The sequence below is a fragment of the Cotesia typhae genome, unplaced genomic scaffold (assembly GCF_013202065.1).
Source record: "Cotesia typhae breed Kobodo isofemale line unplaced genomic scaffold, CoteBio_Ctyphae contig_5, whole genome shotgun sequence".
Taxonomy (NCBI): Eukaryota; Metazoa; Arthropoda; class Insecta; order Hymenoptera; family Braconidae; genus Cotesia; species Cotesia typhae.
The window spans coordinates 343,051-356,887 of NW_027423757.1; the positions used below are offsets into that span (position 1 = coordinate 343,051).

The following is a 13,837-nucleotide window of genomic DNA, read 5'->3' on the forward strand; positions in this document are numbered from 1 at the left end:
GAAACCTGAGGTTGTACATCCTCAACACTCCTGGGAGACTGGCCAGGTGTTTCCTGAAATGCAGATTGAGTGTTACGAAAAATTTGATTAGATAAAAGGGCAACTTGTTGTTCGAGGTTTTTTAGGCTCGATTTATAAGTCTCGAAACGTCTTTTCTTAGGCGGTGGTGGCGGAGAGACCTCTCTCTCGCTCTCACTAGAATTCTGATGCTGGCTGCTTTTTCTTGATCGATGTTCTTCCGAGTCATCTGACATTTTTGGTGAACTCATATTATTATTCAGTACTCTTTGTCACTTTTTGAGCACAATATATACTTAATTAATGTGTTAAAAAGATTTGTTTTAATTATACAATTTTTATGCGACACAATATGGCTGAAAGTACTCAACGCTATGACACAAGACGCGGGTGAAACCTCCTACTAGGTGATCTGTGTTGGCAACACTATGTCTGATGGCAGCACGAGGCACCTCACTGAATTTAGCACCAAAAAATAAATTTTTTTAACTTTTATTTAAACAATCCGATTGTCCGTCGTTTGTCCGTCAATGTCCGATGTAATTGTTTATTTGTCCGATAATTGTTTATTTATAAATAATTAAACAAATTTTTACTTGCAAGATAGCACTTTCTTTATCAAATCGATTAATTTTTTTTTTCATTTGATCGGTAATTATTTTTTATTGATTGTTCGATCAATATTTTTATTTGTCCGATTGTTTTTCTATTTTTAATTAATTTTTTTGTGAAATTAATTTTGAATACGTAATTGTTATTGCGCATGCGCGAAAGTATATGACTTTACAGCAGGGACCGCCATATTTATTTTTATCTACTAATTTAACTGAGTAGTTTTTTCTATTTTTTATCAAAGGAGAGGTACCTAAACAAGGAGCTTTACCCTCCATTACGGAGGGTAGAGGTAAGGAGAGTCATTCCTCTACCCTCCATACCCTTCATATTGTATTCCAAAATAGTTTTAGTAGTGATCATACTCCAATATTGGAGTAGTTATAATATGTTTATATAAATATAATTTTATTTATTAACAACTAGAAGTGAAAAGTCAAAGTTAAATTTTATTGAACGGGAATTCTTTTTCAAATTGAGTAAAAGCTGTAAGCTACCATGCCTTCGAGACTTTGGAAAAACTATGCAATTCTCTACAGTATTCGTTTGCCTTCTAAATTGGAGGTATTTATTTTACTTTTGGTATAATGTTTTATAATTCTTATAATTGAGTTAGCCTTATAAAAATAAATTTAATTAATTTTTTTTTCAGGTTAAGCTCGGTGGATTGTCAATGGTATCAAATCCTTACTTGATTTTCAAGTTTCCATTGAAAAAAAAAAAATAAAACACTACATATATTATTTTTGGATGAAATACAAAAATATTCATCGAAATTTTTTGGTATTTATTAACGGTTTCTTTTTTTATCAAGTATGGTATTACAGTATACTTTAATATGTTTTTTTTATAATAAATTGATTTTTTTATGTTCAATTATTAATTGCTTGATTCAAACTAATATTTTTATTTTTTTGAAGTTAAATATTATTAATTGATATTTTAAACTTAGATTATCGAATATTAATAGAGAATGACTTATTAATAAGTAAAGAGTAATAATTATTAATATTGATGCAGATGCAGACAGTAGCTTGGACTTCGTCAAGAAGAGGGCCGAGTCCTGGAACAGGAAGCATCGAACACTTGCCATCGCCGTCGGATCCTGGGTTTCTCTCTCCTGGTCTTATGTCTAAACCATGATTTGATGACGGCGGCAATGATATCAGCAGTACGTCCAGTCCTATGACTGAGTATAACAGTAATTAATCATTTTTTTTTTTTAATAATTTGTTTATAGTTATCGAAAACTTTTTAAGGTCCTCAATTATTCGAACGACCAACGACTAAATCGAATCATAGAATAGTGTTAAACGCTGTTAAAATACTGTGTTTTCTGGGAGTCAATAAGGAAGCTATGAGATGTGTTCTGAAAGAAATAGAACGATCTGAGAGTTTTATTTTTTGATACTCTTCCGAGATGTTGGGTGTACATTTGACGTAATTTATTCTTATTGTCTTAATAAAGAAGACGTCACTAAATTATGTGATACTAGACGTAAACAAGTAATTGACAAGATGTTTATTAAATTTTTCAAGTAAGTTTCATTTTATGTATATAATGTCAACAATTCGGTTTATAGTAAATATAAAATAAAAAGGTTAAAAAAACTTGCTTAACTATAAAATGTATTGATATTATGAGAATCAAGCGTCTCCATTAAATTTTAGCCCAACAGTTTCAGTAAAAGTGGGTGAAATATTGATTGTAAGATTCTGAGGCTTATATACAATTAAAGTTGAATAAAAGCTTTTAATAATATAAGAGCAAGATCACGTCAAGTGGACCTCCTATTTTCTACTGGATTCTAAAAATTAGGTAGGAATATGTTTCATGAGTAGTTACCATTAAAAATTAATTCCCCACAAAATTTTTAAAATATTCATTTTAACAACAACTTTTGTTATGATGAAAATTTAGAATACATTTAATTATAAAATGAGTTTTAAATCAACCGTTATTGATAAATTAATGAAACTTCAGGATTTATTGTTAAATATCTATAAATAAATGAATAATGCATGTGCTGGATAAAAAGAGTTCATTTTTTTTTACCAAGAACTCAATGAAATTTTCACTTGTTCACTCAAAAGTTAATTAACAAAATAATAATACAGAAATAATGTTAAATTATTAATATTTTATTACAATATAGATATTTAACAATAAATCCTAAAAATTTCATGAATTTATCAGTAACGGTTGATTTACAACTCATTTTTTTATTAATTGTATTCTAAATTTTCATCATAACAAAAATTATTGTTAAAATATTTATTTTGAAAAATCGTTTGGGGGATTCATTTTTAATGGTAACTACTCAAGAAAAAAAAATATATATATATCTATATATGTATACCCAATTTTTAGAATCCAGTAGAAAATAGGGGGTCCACTTAATTAAGGCGATCTGTTGATAATGATTGAGATATTGCTAATCATTATGTTTTAACACAAATAATTAACGTTCAACTTGATAGATTCAATAAATCTCAATTTCATAAAATGTCAAGCATTAGTATATTTTAATTTATTTGAAGGCATAAATGAGTACACGATAAACATTACGATGACTTCAAGGTGTATTTGACATATCAAATCAAACGACAACGTATTCCAAGAAAAATTTAATTAGAAAGTGTCAACTGCGAATTAGAGGTTGTAAAATTACTGTGTCTGCGAAGCTTTGAAAAACCTAAGGAACAAAAGGCAAGAGAAAGCTTTCAGGAGAATTTATATGTAAATAAAGAATCATGTCATGCGTTGTTGAACTTACGAAGTGAGTACATACTTCATTCATATTGGAACATAAAAAAGAAGCATGCATCATCGTGTCGGTGAGTAACATATTTTGGTGATCTAATATGTTGGTTATTTTTTTTTTTTATAAATTTATTGAATTTATTCATTTTTTTTAAGATTATTTCAATGATGCTTGGAGTAAGTATTGATAATTTTATTCGGTTATAGAAAAAATAATTCTAATAAAAGGTAAAAAATATAATTTTTTTAAGAATCTTTCTATCACATTTTAAATATTCTTTTTCTTTTCGTTGATTTAATAATAAATAATGAGTAATTAATACGTAAGAGGATAAAACGTTAAATTACATAATAGATAAATGTTTAATAAATTATTGTCCATAATATTTAAAGTATTTTATTGCAAACAAAAAAATTATACGTTCCTATTTCGTTTTCATTAATTCATAAAATATAAGATTCATTGATTCAACATTTTTTATTTACGATATAAATTTATAAAGTAGTTTATAGGTTTTGTTTATAAAAAAAATTTGATATTACTATTACCGATTAAATTTTATATATTTATATAAATATCTAAGCTTTATAACAAAATTTATACTTTATGATACTTATTAATTCGAAGACTATAAATATTTTAAAGAATATTTTGTTAAAAATTGTTTTTTATTAATTTTAATTTATTTACAAATTTTTTTTTTTTAATTATTTGATTATTCTTTATCAATTAAATAATTTTACAAACATTTATCATAATCATAAGAGCGAAATCAATCATTAGTCGGTATGACAGTTTTCGACAATATTTTTATGGATACCCTGATAGCCAGCGCTTTCTCAGTAAGTAGTTGGCTTCTAGCAGTTACGGTTAACTTGACATAGAGTTAGCGGTAATTTTTTACATGACAACAGTTGTAAGCAAATTGACGGAAATCTACGGCCGAAACTTGAATACAAGTTAACAATCAAACTTGTAGTTAAATTTCCGTTCAACTTTATTACAATTTGACAGAAATACTTGTACAGCAAGTCTTTACGTCTGTTTGCAGAGTAAGTTATAAGTAACTAATAGTTAATCGCTTGCTTTACCAACTCTTTCCGTCAAGTTAGCTTCAAATTGCGGACGTAGTTTGACAGTAAGTTACAGGTAAGGTGGCTATCAGGGTAGATACTATTTTTCTTCATTATTATCATTATTATTATTATTATCATTAAACAAAAGCCAATCAATGGAAGCTTAGCCTTTTTTAAATATTTCTATTTACCGCGTGTAAAATTGTTGTGAACAAAGCATCGTTTTTTTTCGTATAGTAAATTAAATTTTATTTTTCAATAAATTTTTTGATATTTTATTTTAAAAATTTTCTTCAAAGTTATCTTTATAAGTATTTGAAATATTATTTTTATTTTTATAATTGAATCAATCGAAACCTATACGGATTTATCTAACAAAGTAATTTATTACTAAAATTTTAATCGTAAATATTTTAGTTAACCATTATCAGCATGTTTTAATAATCCATATTTTTTCAGATTTTAATTGCTGGATTAATGATGGGACGTCGTCGATATGTATCTGTAGAGTCAGTAGTACAGGTTTTAAAGAAATATATTAAATATTTTGTTCCTGACTTACCCCCATGGTCTTCGGAAATTTGGCAAGTAATATCCAATGAATTGGAAAATAAATGGTCTAGTGATTGTGTTCGTGTTAATGTTCGTCAAGACAGAAAGAAGATTTTAACTATTGCTCGGCAAGAATGTGGTTATTTTTCTGAAAATTCTAAAAATCTGATGTTAATGACGATTATGATGATGACTTGAATCGTGACAATCTGAATGAAAGTATTGGTAGCGACAGTGACAATGATGATGATGAAAATGACAAAAATTATGTCCCCGAAAACTGGTATGTTCATGATTCTAATGAAATTGAAGATTTTGATGTGGAGATTTTTAGAGAAGCATGGAATAAAATTATAATAAAAAATATTGACAGTAGTGGACATCAGCATCTTGAATTACGCAAAAACGCTTGGACAGATGTTATTGCATTCGCTTTTTGGGAACAGTATCGTTTGAAATGCTCCTTTATGTTTAAGAAAAGTGTTGTAAGTATGAACGGAGATAATTACCTTTCCATTTATGGTTACTGTAAAAGTAAAAAATGTGGGAATCGTCTATTTGGTTTTATTAAATATGATCCTGGTGAAGAAGGCCCGGTGTTCATTACGATAAAGTGTCGTGATACTCGGAATGATGATCACGAAGATTTTCAGAGACCTCTTCGAGGAGAAAGAAGAAAAGTTATCAGTAAAAAAGTTAAAGATCTTGGTGTTCTTGGATATAGAAAAGAAGCAGCAGGACAACTATTAAAAGCTGGTGATACTGGCTGCCCTTTTTTACCTCAATCAAATGTCTTATATCAAGCTAAAAAAGAATTTATAAATGCTGAATTAGGTGTAAAGCCAATTGATAAAAAAAATGTTTTTGAAGCTATTGATCGACTCAAGGCTCTTCCTAACTATAAAGATTCCATTCATGTTATATCCAGGTCACCATTCTTTATTTTTATGGCAGTTTAACTCAGATGCATTGCTATAAAGAATATTGTCGTACTCACAAAAATTTTTCTTCGATCTCTATTGATGCCACGGGGAAATTTGTCCGTAAAATAGTCTTTCCTAATGGTGAAAAAAGTAAATATGTATTTCTTTACCAAATCGTCGTCAATTTTGATAAAAATTCACAATCTGTGTGGCAGATGGTATCAGCAGCTCACGATGCGGAAACTATTCGACTATGGTTAGTTAAATGGCTTCATTTGAGAGCTAAGCATCCTCATGAAGCGGTCTCAGACGGATCACGTGCACAATTAAATGCTATGTCCAGTGCATTCAATTCAATGCCTTTAAAAACATATATCGAAATATGCTTTAAAAATTTACACAAACAAAAAAACTCAAATTAACACCTATATTAGATTAGATGCAGCTCATTTTGTGCACTCAATTACCGGTTGGAAGTGCTTCAAGTCCGTATTACATCCATCAATAAAACAATTTTACACTCGGTGTATATGTCTTCTAATTGACTGTAAAAATTTAGATGATTTTCAACGCATCTTATTATTAATTTTAATAATTTGCAATGTTGCACACGAAGACAGTATTGTTGACGTCAAAGGTAAAAACATATCGCCTATTGAAGCTAGATCAGAGTTGGAAAATTTTATTACATGCAGAAAAATTAATAAATTTTTATTAGATATAACTGAACAGATTGACAAAATTGAAGTTAATCCTGAAGACATCGAGGTTAAAGAAGTTTTATTAAATAATGATGAAGATGATTTGTTGTCTATTTCGACGTTTCTCAGGAACTTGTTGAAGAATTCGAAAAATGTCATCAAGCAGGGAGAAAATTTAAATTGTTTTTACATACCTTCATTAGAGAAGCCTTTAATGGAGATTGCTGTAGAATTCCCTCTGTGGAGTAACGTCTGCATTCCCAATTCGAACTTAAGAGCAACGTCAAGCTACATTGAAGAAGACTTCAAAGATCTTAGAATGGTTTTAAAACATAAAGTGAAATTGCCAACTGATGTTTATACATTTTTAAAATTACATATTGATTATGTTCTTAATGGAGTAATCTTATTCAGAGCAAAATTAACTAAATTCATTAGTAAACATGTCGATAATCCTGATCTAAGTCAAACTAATTTACTTAACAGTAATTTGGATGGTGATGTGACACTAGCATCTGATAACAGTGAAGAAAAATCAACTTCAGAAACACGTCTTATTGGAATTGATAACAAACTAAATTTCAAAATTTCTAGAGAAAAACTTGATGATAATTTATTCAAAAGTCCGGAAAAAAAAAAATTCATTCATTGGATACGGATACGCCTGATATGAACAAAAATAAGTTAGATTCTAAGACAAGTGTTAGTCTTGGTAATGATGACAATAATTTTCATATTGATAGCAATAATTTATCGAACGATTTGGATTATAATTTAAGCGATGTAATTGAGCAAAAAAATAAAAATGATGAATTTGACAACTGGATGGGAAAAGGAACTCAACCAGAAAAATATGATTGGATGCTTATGGATACGTCTGATGAAGATAAAACCAAATTTAATGAGAAGATTAAACATGATTTTAATTATCCACTTATAACGAATAAAGATAAACATTCCAGTGGTATTGATATCGATGGTAGTACTGATAATTATAATAATAATATTGAACATTCTGATTATCATATTGAAGATAGCTCTCATGACTTAGAGAACTATAATCAGAGTCTGGAAGTTGGAGCCTCCTATGATATTGGTTGTGATCTTATGAATGTTATTGGAAGTGATCTTCTAAATGATATTGGAAGTGATCTTCTAAATGATATTGGATGTGATCTAAATGATATTGAAATAAATAGCTTGGAAAATAAGAACAATTTAAATCGTAGTCCTTTAAGTGATATACACATAAATCGTTTTGAAGATCATGATTATAGTTTAAAAAGTGAAACGCCACGAAATATTAAAGAAAAAAAAAAACATTATCCGCTGCTGTAAAAAAGTTACGCGAGAAAAAAATAAATGAAGGAAAATATTTTCAAGATTTCCCGGAAATAAAATTGGTGAATGATATTAATTCTAAAAATTCAAGGTACATTTATTAAAAAATGGCAATTCTTGTAAACCTGTGCGTTTCCAAGGTTATGATTGGATCGTTCGCAATACGTGTCCTTTCGATACGATAACACAGCTACTTTTCGATTGCGCTTTACAAGTTACCAATTTTCGAGAATTCTGTACAAGTTCAAAAAATCCTATGTTAAATTTTACAAATGAATTTATAAATGAAGGTCTGACTAATAATATTTATAAAAAAAGGTTAGAGATTTTATATCCATTTTATAAGGAAACTGAAAAAAAACAACAAAAAATTACGGATGAAAATCATGTGACTGTACCTCTATCACGAGTTATTTACCTGTGAAGAGATATTACCTGTGAAGATAATGTTAGTTCTTTATGGGCTCGGCTTTTTGCTAGCGAACCGAGTGTTTTTGAAAAAATTTCTTGCCCAACTCCGAAGTGCATCAATAATGATAATGCTAAGAATGTAACAATTTTATCTGTAAATCATTCAACAATTATCCAAAGCGGCTTTGGTGCACTAGAGAAAGCATTAGATTTTCACAGTTGCATTTATAATATGCGTTGTCAATATTGTCACGGCAATAAAAAATCTCTAAAAGAACGCCGAATTTATTTATCTACATAGAGCTGGACGTGAGAAAGCATGGAGAGACAGAAGGTCGGTCGTGTAAACTACGAGAATTGCCAGTTTATTTAAATTTAGAAGCTAATAGATGTGCAGACAATCTTCGTTATCGGTTCGTAGAATATTTTGAAAAATAAATGTTTTTTTAATAAAAGCTCTTATTTAACTTTATTTATACACATGCCTTTGAATTGTGTATACAATATTTCACTCATTTTAACTCTAGTTATTGGGCGGAAATTTGGTAGACATGTTAAGTTTTCATGACAGTGATATATTTTATAGTTAAATACTAGCTTTTGTAAAATTATTAAAATTTTCTGTATATTATAAATAATAATCACTTATTAAATTTTAGATTATCCGGAGTAGCAGGATATTCTACTTTCCACTACATCGCGTATTGTAGAAGAGTATCTGGTTCTTGGATATCGTACAATGATAATGCGAAAAAACCTGAAATGGTAGGAGAAAATTTATCAATAACACCTCATGGTGTACTTTACATAAGGTCATAGAATTATATTATTTGAAAAATGACAAAGTTAAAAAAAAAATTCGCTATCATATTATTATTTGTATAATAGTGCTTAAATAATGATTAAGTTCTTGAATTATTTAAAATTTCTAAAGTTAGTTCCACTCTACATCCAAATTGTTCTGATAATCAACCGAGCAATTAATCTCAGATCTTAGATTAATTTTTGCAATTTATATACACTACTGGAAAAAATTAAGGGATCAAAAAAAATTCCAAATTTTTCGGTAGTTTTCAACAGGCCGTAACTTTGAGAGAAATGGTCGTACAGGAAATAAAAAAAAAAGGAAATTGTAGCTCCAAGTGTCTAATTTTTGGATTAGAACTTCAAAATTTTGTAGCCTCCGCGGTTTCTGAGTAATCGTAGAAAAACCAGCAACAAAAAAATTCTCAAAATTTTTTAGTTTTTTTTTGGTCTACGGGCGTGGAAAAATTTTTTTAGCTTAACCACCATAAGGATCGGATACTTTGTTCATTTAGCTTTAATTTCTTTTTTAAACACCCTGATACGTCACTCCTCGCTGAGATATCGGTCTTCAAATGGAAAAGGATCTTTTTGTCTTTGATTATCGATATCTCAGCAACCAATGATCGCACAGAAAGTTAAAGGTGGGTTTCAAGAACTTGAATGAATTCCCTTAACGACTGTCCATTGTTTTTTCGAAAAAAATTTTTTCTTTCCGTTACATGAATTTGAAAATGCAACAAAAAAGGGCTTTTAGTGGTTTTTTGGAAAATCAAGCGCTGGATCGAAAATATTGAGGAAACCACTAATGTTAAGTGTGCCTTTTACAGTTCAATATGTCCACAAAAACCCTACAAAGAATCAAATTAATCCAGCCAGCCGTTTTTTTGTTTCACTTGATCGAATTTTTGAAAAAATTAAAGGATCACGTTTTTTGCTCTGAAAAGCTCATAATTTTTAAAAATGAGAAAAAAATTGTTTTTTCGAGCTTTTTCCACATTTTTGTTCCAGAAAGTGCTTAAATTGAAAACAAAAAAATATTAAAAAAAATTTTTTTTTTGAAATTTTTTCTCTTGAAAAGTTTAAGAAAACAATTACCGCCGGCATTAGCGTTATCCAAAGCGTACCACGTGGAGGTCGCGCGGTCGGATTTACGCTTTGTGTGTGTGTGTGTGTGTGTGTGTGTGTGTGTGTGTGTGTGTGTGTGTGTGTGTGTGTGTGTGTGTGTGTGTGTGTGTGTGTGTGTGTGTGTGTGTGTGTGTGTGTGTGTGTGTGTGTGTGTGTGTGTGTGAGGTATTTCAGGAGAATTGAGACCCGATGGCTCGTCAGTTCCACCGTATTTAATGACTCCAAACTCATTCTCTGAAGGTTTTTGTTGGTTCAATACCAGGTATTACCACCCCTGTTTTCAATAACGGCTCTCAAACGTTCAGCCATGTTTATGCAGACGGTAATTTGAGGCTGCGGAATGGTATTCCAAATGTGCTGAAGCGCGCGCTCCAAAGCAGCTAAGTTCTGCAAATTTGGATACTCTCTGCGCAACCGACGGCCCATTATGTCCCAAACGTGCTCTATGGGGTTGAGATTTGGACTCATTGCTGGGTGTCGCAACAATGTGATGTCATGCCGCTCAAAGAAGCGCCGGGTAATGTTGGCTGTGTGTGGACGTGCATTATCTTGCATCAATATGAACGACCTCAGATGTTGTCGTCTGCGCAGAACAATGGGCCTTAAAATTTGGTCGATGTAACGTCTAGCTGTCAAATTTTCGCGTACAATTACCAAAGGTGTTCTCCAATTTCGTGAAACGCCGCCCCACACCATTAAAAAAAGTTAATACCCCCAATCGAATTTCGATTTTTTTCATACGCTTTTCGGAGTTTTTTTTTTTTCTTTTCTTTTTGTGAATCCTTAGCAAATCGCTTCATTCAACAGTTTTTTTCAAAACTAATCCCTCTGCGCTAAAAAAAATTTTTTTTTATGTTTTGGTCAAAATTGAAAATTTCTGACTTTTGATTCTTAATCATGGTTAGACGACATTTATCGGAGGTGGAAGTCGCTCGGTTACTGACTCTTATCGACGAAGGTTACACTCAACATGCAGTTGCTATCCGGATGGGTGTAAGTCAATCTGTCGTATCTCGAGCTTATACCAGATACCAAGAGACGAATCAATATCATCGTCGCCCCGGACAAGGTCGCCATCGAGTCACTAATGCCCGCGATGATCGAACAATTGTTAGAGAAGTTCGACGACAACCTTTCGTCAATGCGAATATTGTCGCTCGAAACATTCAAGGGAATTCATTCAAGTTCTTGAAACCCACCTTTAACTTTCTGTGCGATCATTGGTTGCTGAGATATCGATAATCAAAGACAAAAAGATCCTTTTCCATTTGAAGACCGATATCTCAGCGAGGAGTGGACGTATCAGGGTGTTTAAAAAAAGAAATTAAAGCTAAATGAACAAAGTATCCGATCCTTATGGTGGTTAAGCTAAAAAAATTTTTTCCACGCCCGTAGACCAAAAAAAAAAACTAAAAAAATTTTGAGAATTTTTTTGTTGCTGGTTTTTCTACGATTACTCAGAAACTGCGGAGGCTACAAAATTTTGAAGTTCTAATCCAAAAACTAGACACTTGGAGCTATAATTTCCTTTTTTTTTATTTCCTGTACGACCATTTCTCTCAAAGTTACGGTCTGTTGAAAACTACCGAAAAATTTGGAATTTTTTTTTGATCCCTTAATTTTTTCCAGTAGTGTATATATATAAATAATTGCTCTGTCGCACTTATCTTTTATAAAATAGATGAAATGCCTGAATAATTTAAATAACTTTTTACAAATTTTATTACTTTCTTAAATTAGTGAAAGCACTGATATCTTCTTTATATTTTGGTATATGTCTGAAGCATTGTTTTGTTTCGAGATATTTGTTCCCAATTACCTACTTTTGTTTATAACAATATTTGCTTCGAACTAATCGACGTTTAAATGGAAAAAAAATTATAAAATAATATAATTGCTTGCAAGTATGAAGATGATTTAATAACTGTTTTATGAAAAAACCAAAAATGTTTCTTGATTAATTAAGTTTTATTGTTCATAATAAAAAAATTAATATAAAAAAATTTTTTTTAATTATTTTTAATACGAAAATTTAACCAAAAATCCTCAAATACCATGTATAGTACAATAAAAATTTAATAATAAACTGCGAGAAAATAATAATAATAATATTAATATAAATAATATTAATCATAACAATAAATTAAGCAAGTGAGCATTTGTTTGAGTAATGAAGAAAAAAAAAACGATTATGTGTTTTGACACGTACCTTCAGTCGTTTTTAAGATTATTATTTTCTTTAAAAACATTTCTTTATTCATTTTCTCTTATCAGTTTTCAAAAAATAATTATCAGCTATTCTTAATATACCTAACACAGTCAGAGTACCTAGAATGTACCCGTTAGCAGAGGTCTCGTCGTTGTCTCGTTTATTCCTTTAACTATTTTGTAATACAATTGATTCATTAATATTTTAATTTTTATTCATATTTATCTTCATTTTTTTAATTATTTCGCTCACTTTAATACTCGTTCTATTCTTTCTCACCCTCGCGTTCGCTCGCACTTGCTCACCACTAATTTAGAACATGTTTAATAGTATATATTCTTTTTTCTTAGATAAGTTTCATAAAAATTAGTTTACAATAAACACCAATTTTTTAAATTGGGAGACTTAAAAACTACCTTAATTTATCAATATATTTTTTTTTAACTCTTGTGTGATTTAATAATTAATTCCCAGTAATTTACAGATCAATTACTTGTTTGTTTGTATCAATTTCCACCAGTCAACTGCAAAATCCCCATCGAGATAACATGATATGGTATGCCACATATATAAAATTGATGAGATGCGTTTTCCTATTATAACCCATGCTGCTCATCGGAATTTTATTTTTAATTAAAATTTAACCGTGCACGACATATTACATATCACAAAGTTACGTGTAAACTCCCTATCGATATGCATGTGACAAATTTGTTTATATAAATTCTCTTCAATATTATTAGATTATTCATTAATATTACTTATAAAAAACTTTGATATTATCATTGTTCTTATAATTAATTGTTATCCTCTATTATGTGTTTAATTTTTTTATTCAACAATAACTTCATAGCGTCTATGGATTACTATGTGTCAGGAAAAAGAAATTAAATTCAAGTAAAAAGATAACAATCATCTTAGTACTTCCAGACCAGATTTCAATGACACAAAAATAATAATAGTTTACGATAATAATAAAATAATTAATAATCACTAGGAATAATTAATACAAAAAAATATGAAACTTGCAGTTTCTATTGATCTGTGCGTAAGTTAGTCTCCTGGAAAGTCATAAGTAATTACAGATCTTACGATTTGTGCGTAAGTTAGTTTGCAAAACTATTTGAAACTGAAAGTAATAATAACAACAACATTAATAATAATAATAATAATAATAATAATAATCAAATAGAACGCTCTTCTCACAATAGATGTAAATAAATATGGCAGTCCCTGCTGTAACGTCATATACTTTCGCGCATGCGCAATAACAATTACGTATTCAAAATTAATTTCA

At 29.8% G+C, this 13,837-nt stretch overlaps 1 protein-coding gene across 1 annotated transcript; it reads left to right on the forward strand.

Moving 5' to 3' along the window:
• The first annotated feature begins 1,661 nt into the window (after positions 1-1,661).
• On the forward strand, positions 1,662-6,629 carry LOC141530482 (uncharacterized). The gene is made up of 5 exons (XM_074247604.1): positions 1,662-1,801; positions 1,890-2,168; positions 3,172-3,468; positions 3,551-3,571; positions 4,931-6,629. Exons 4-5 carry the CDS (start codon positions 3,560-3,562, stop codon positions 5,219-5,221), a joined length of 303 nt encoding a protein of 100 aa, XP_074103705.1. The 5' UTR covers positions 1,662-1,801; positions 1,890-2,168; positions 3,172-3,468; positions 3,551-3,559; the 3' UTR covers positions 5,222-6,629.
• The last annotated feature ends 7,208 nt before the right edge of the window (positions 6,630-13,837 follow it).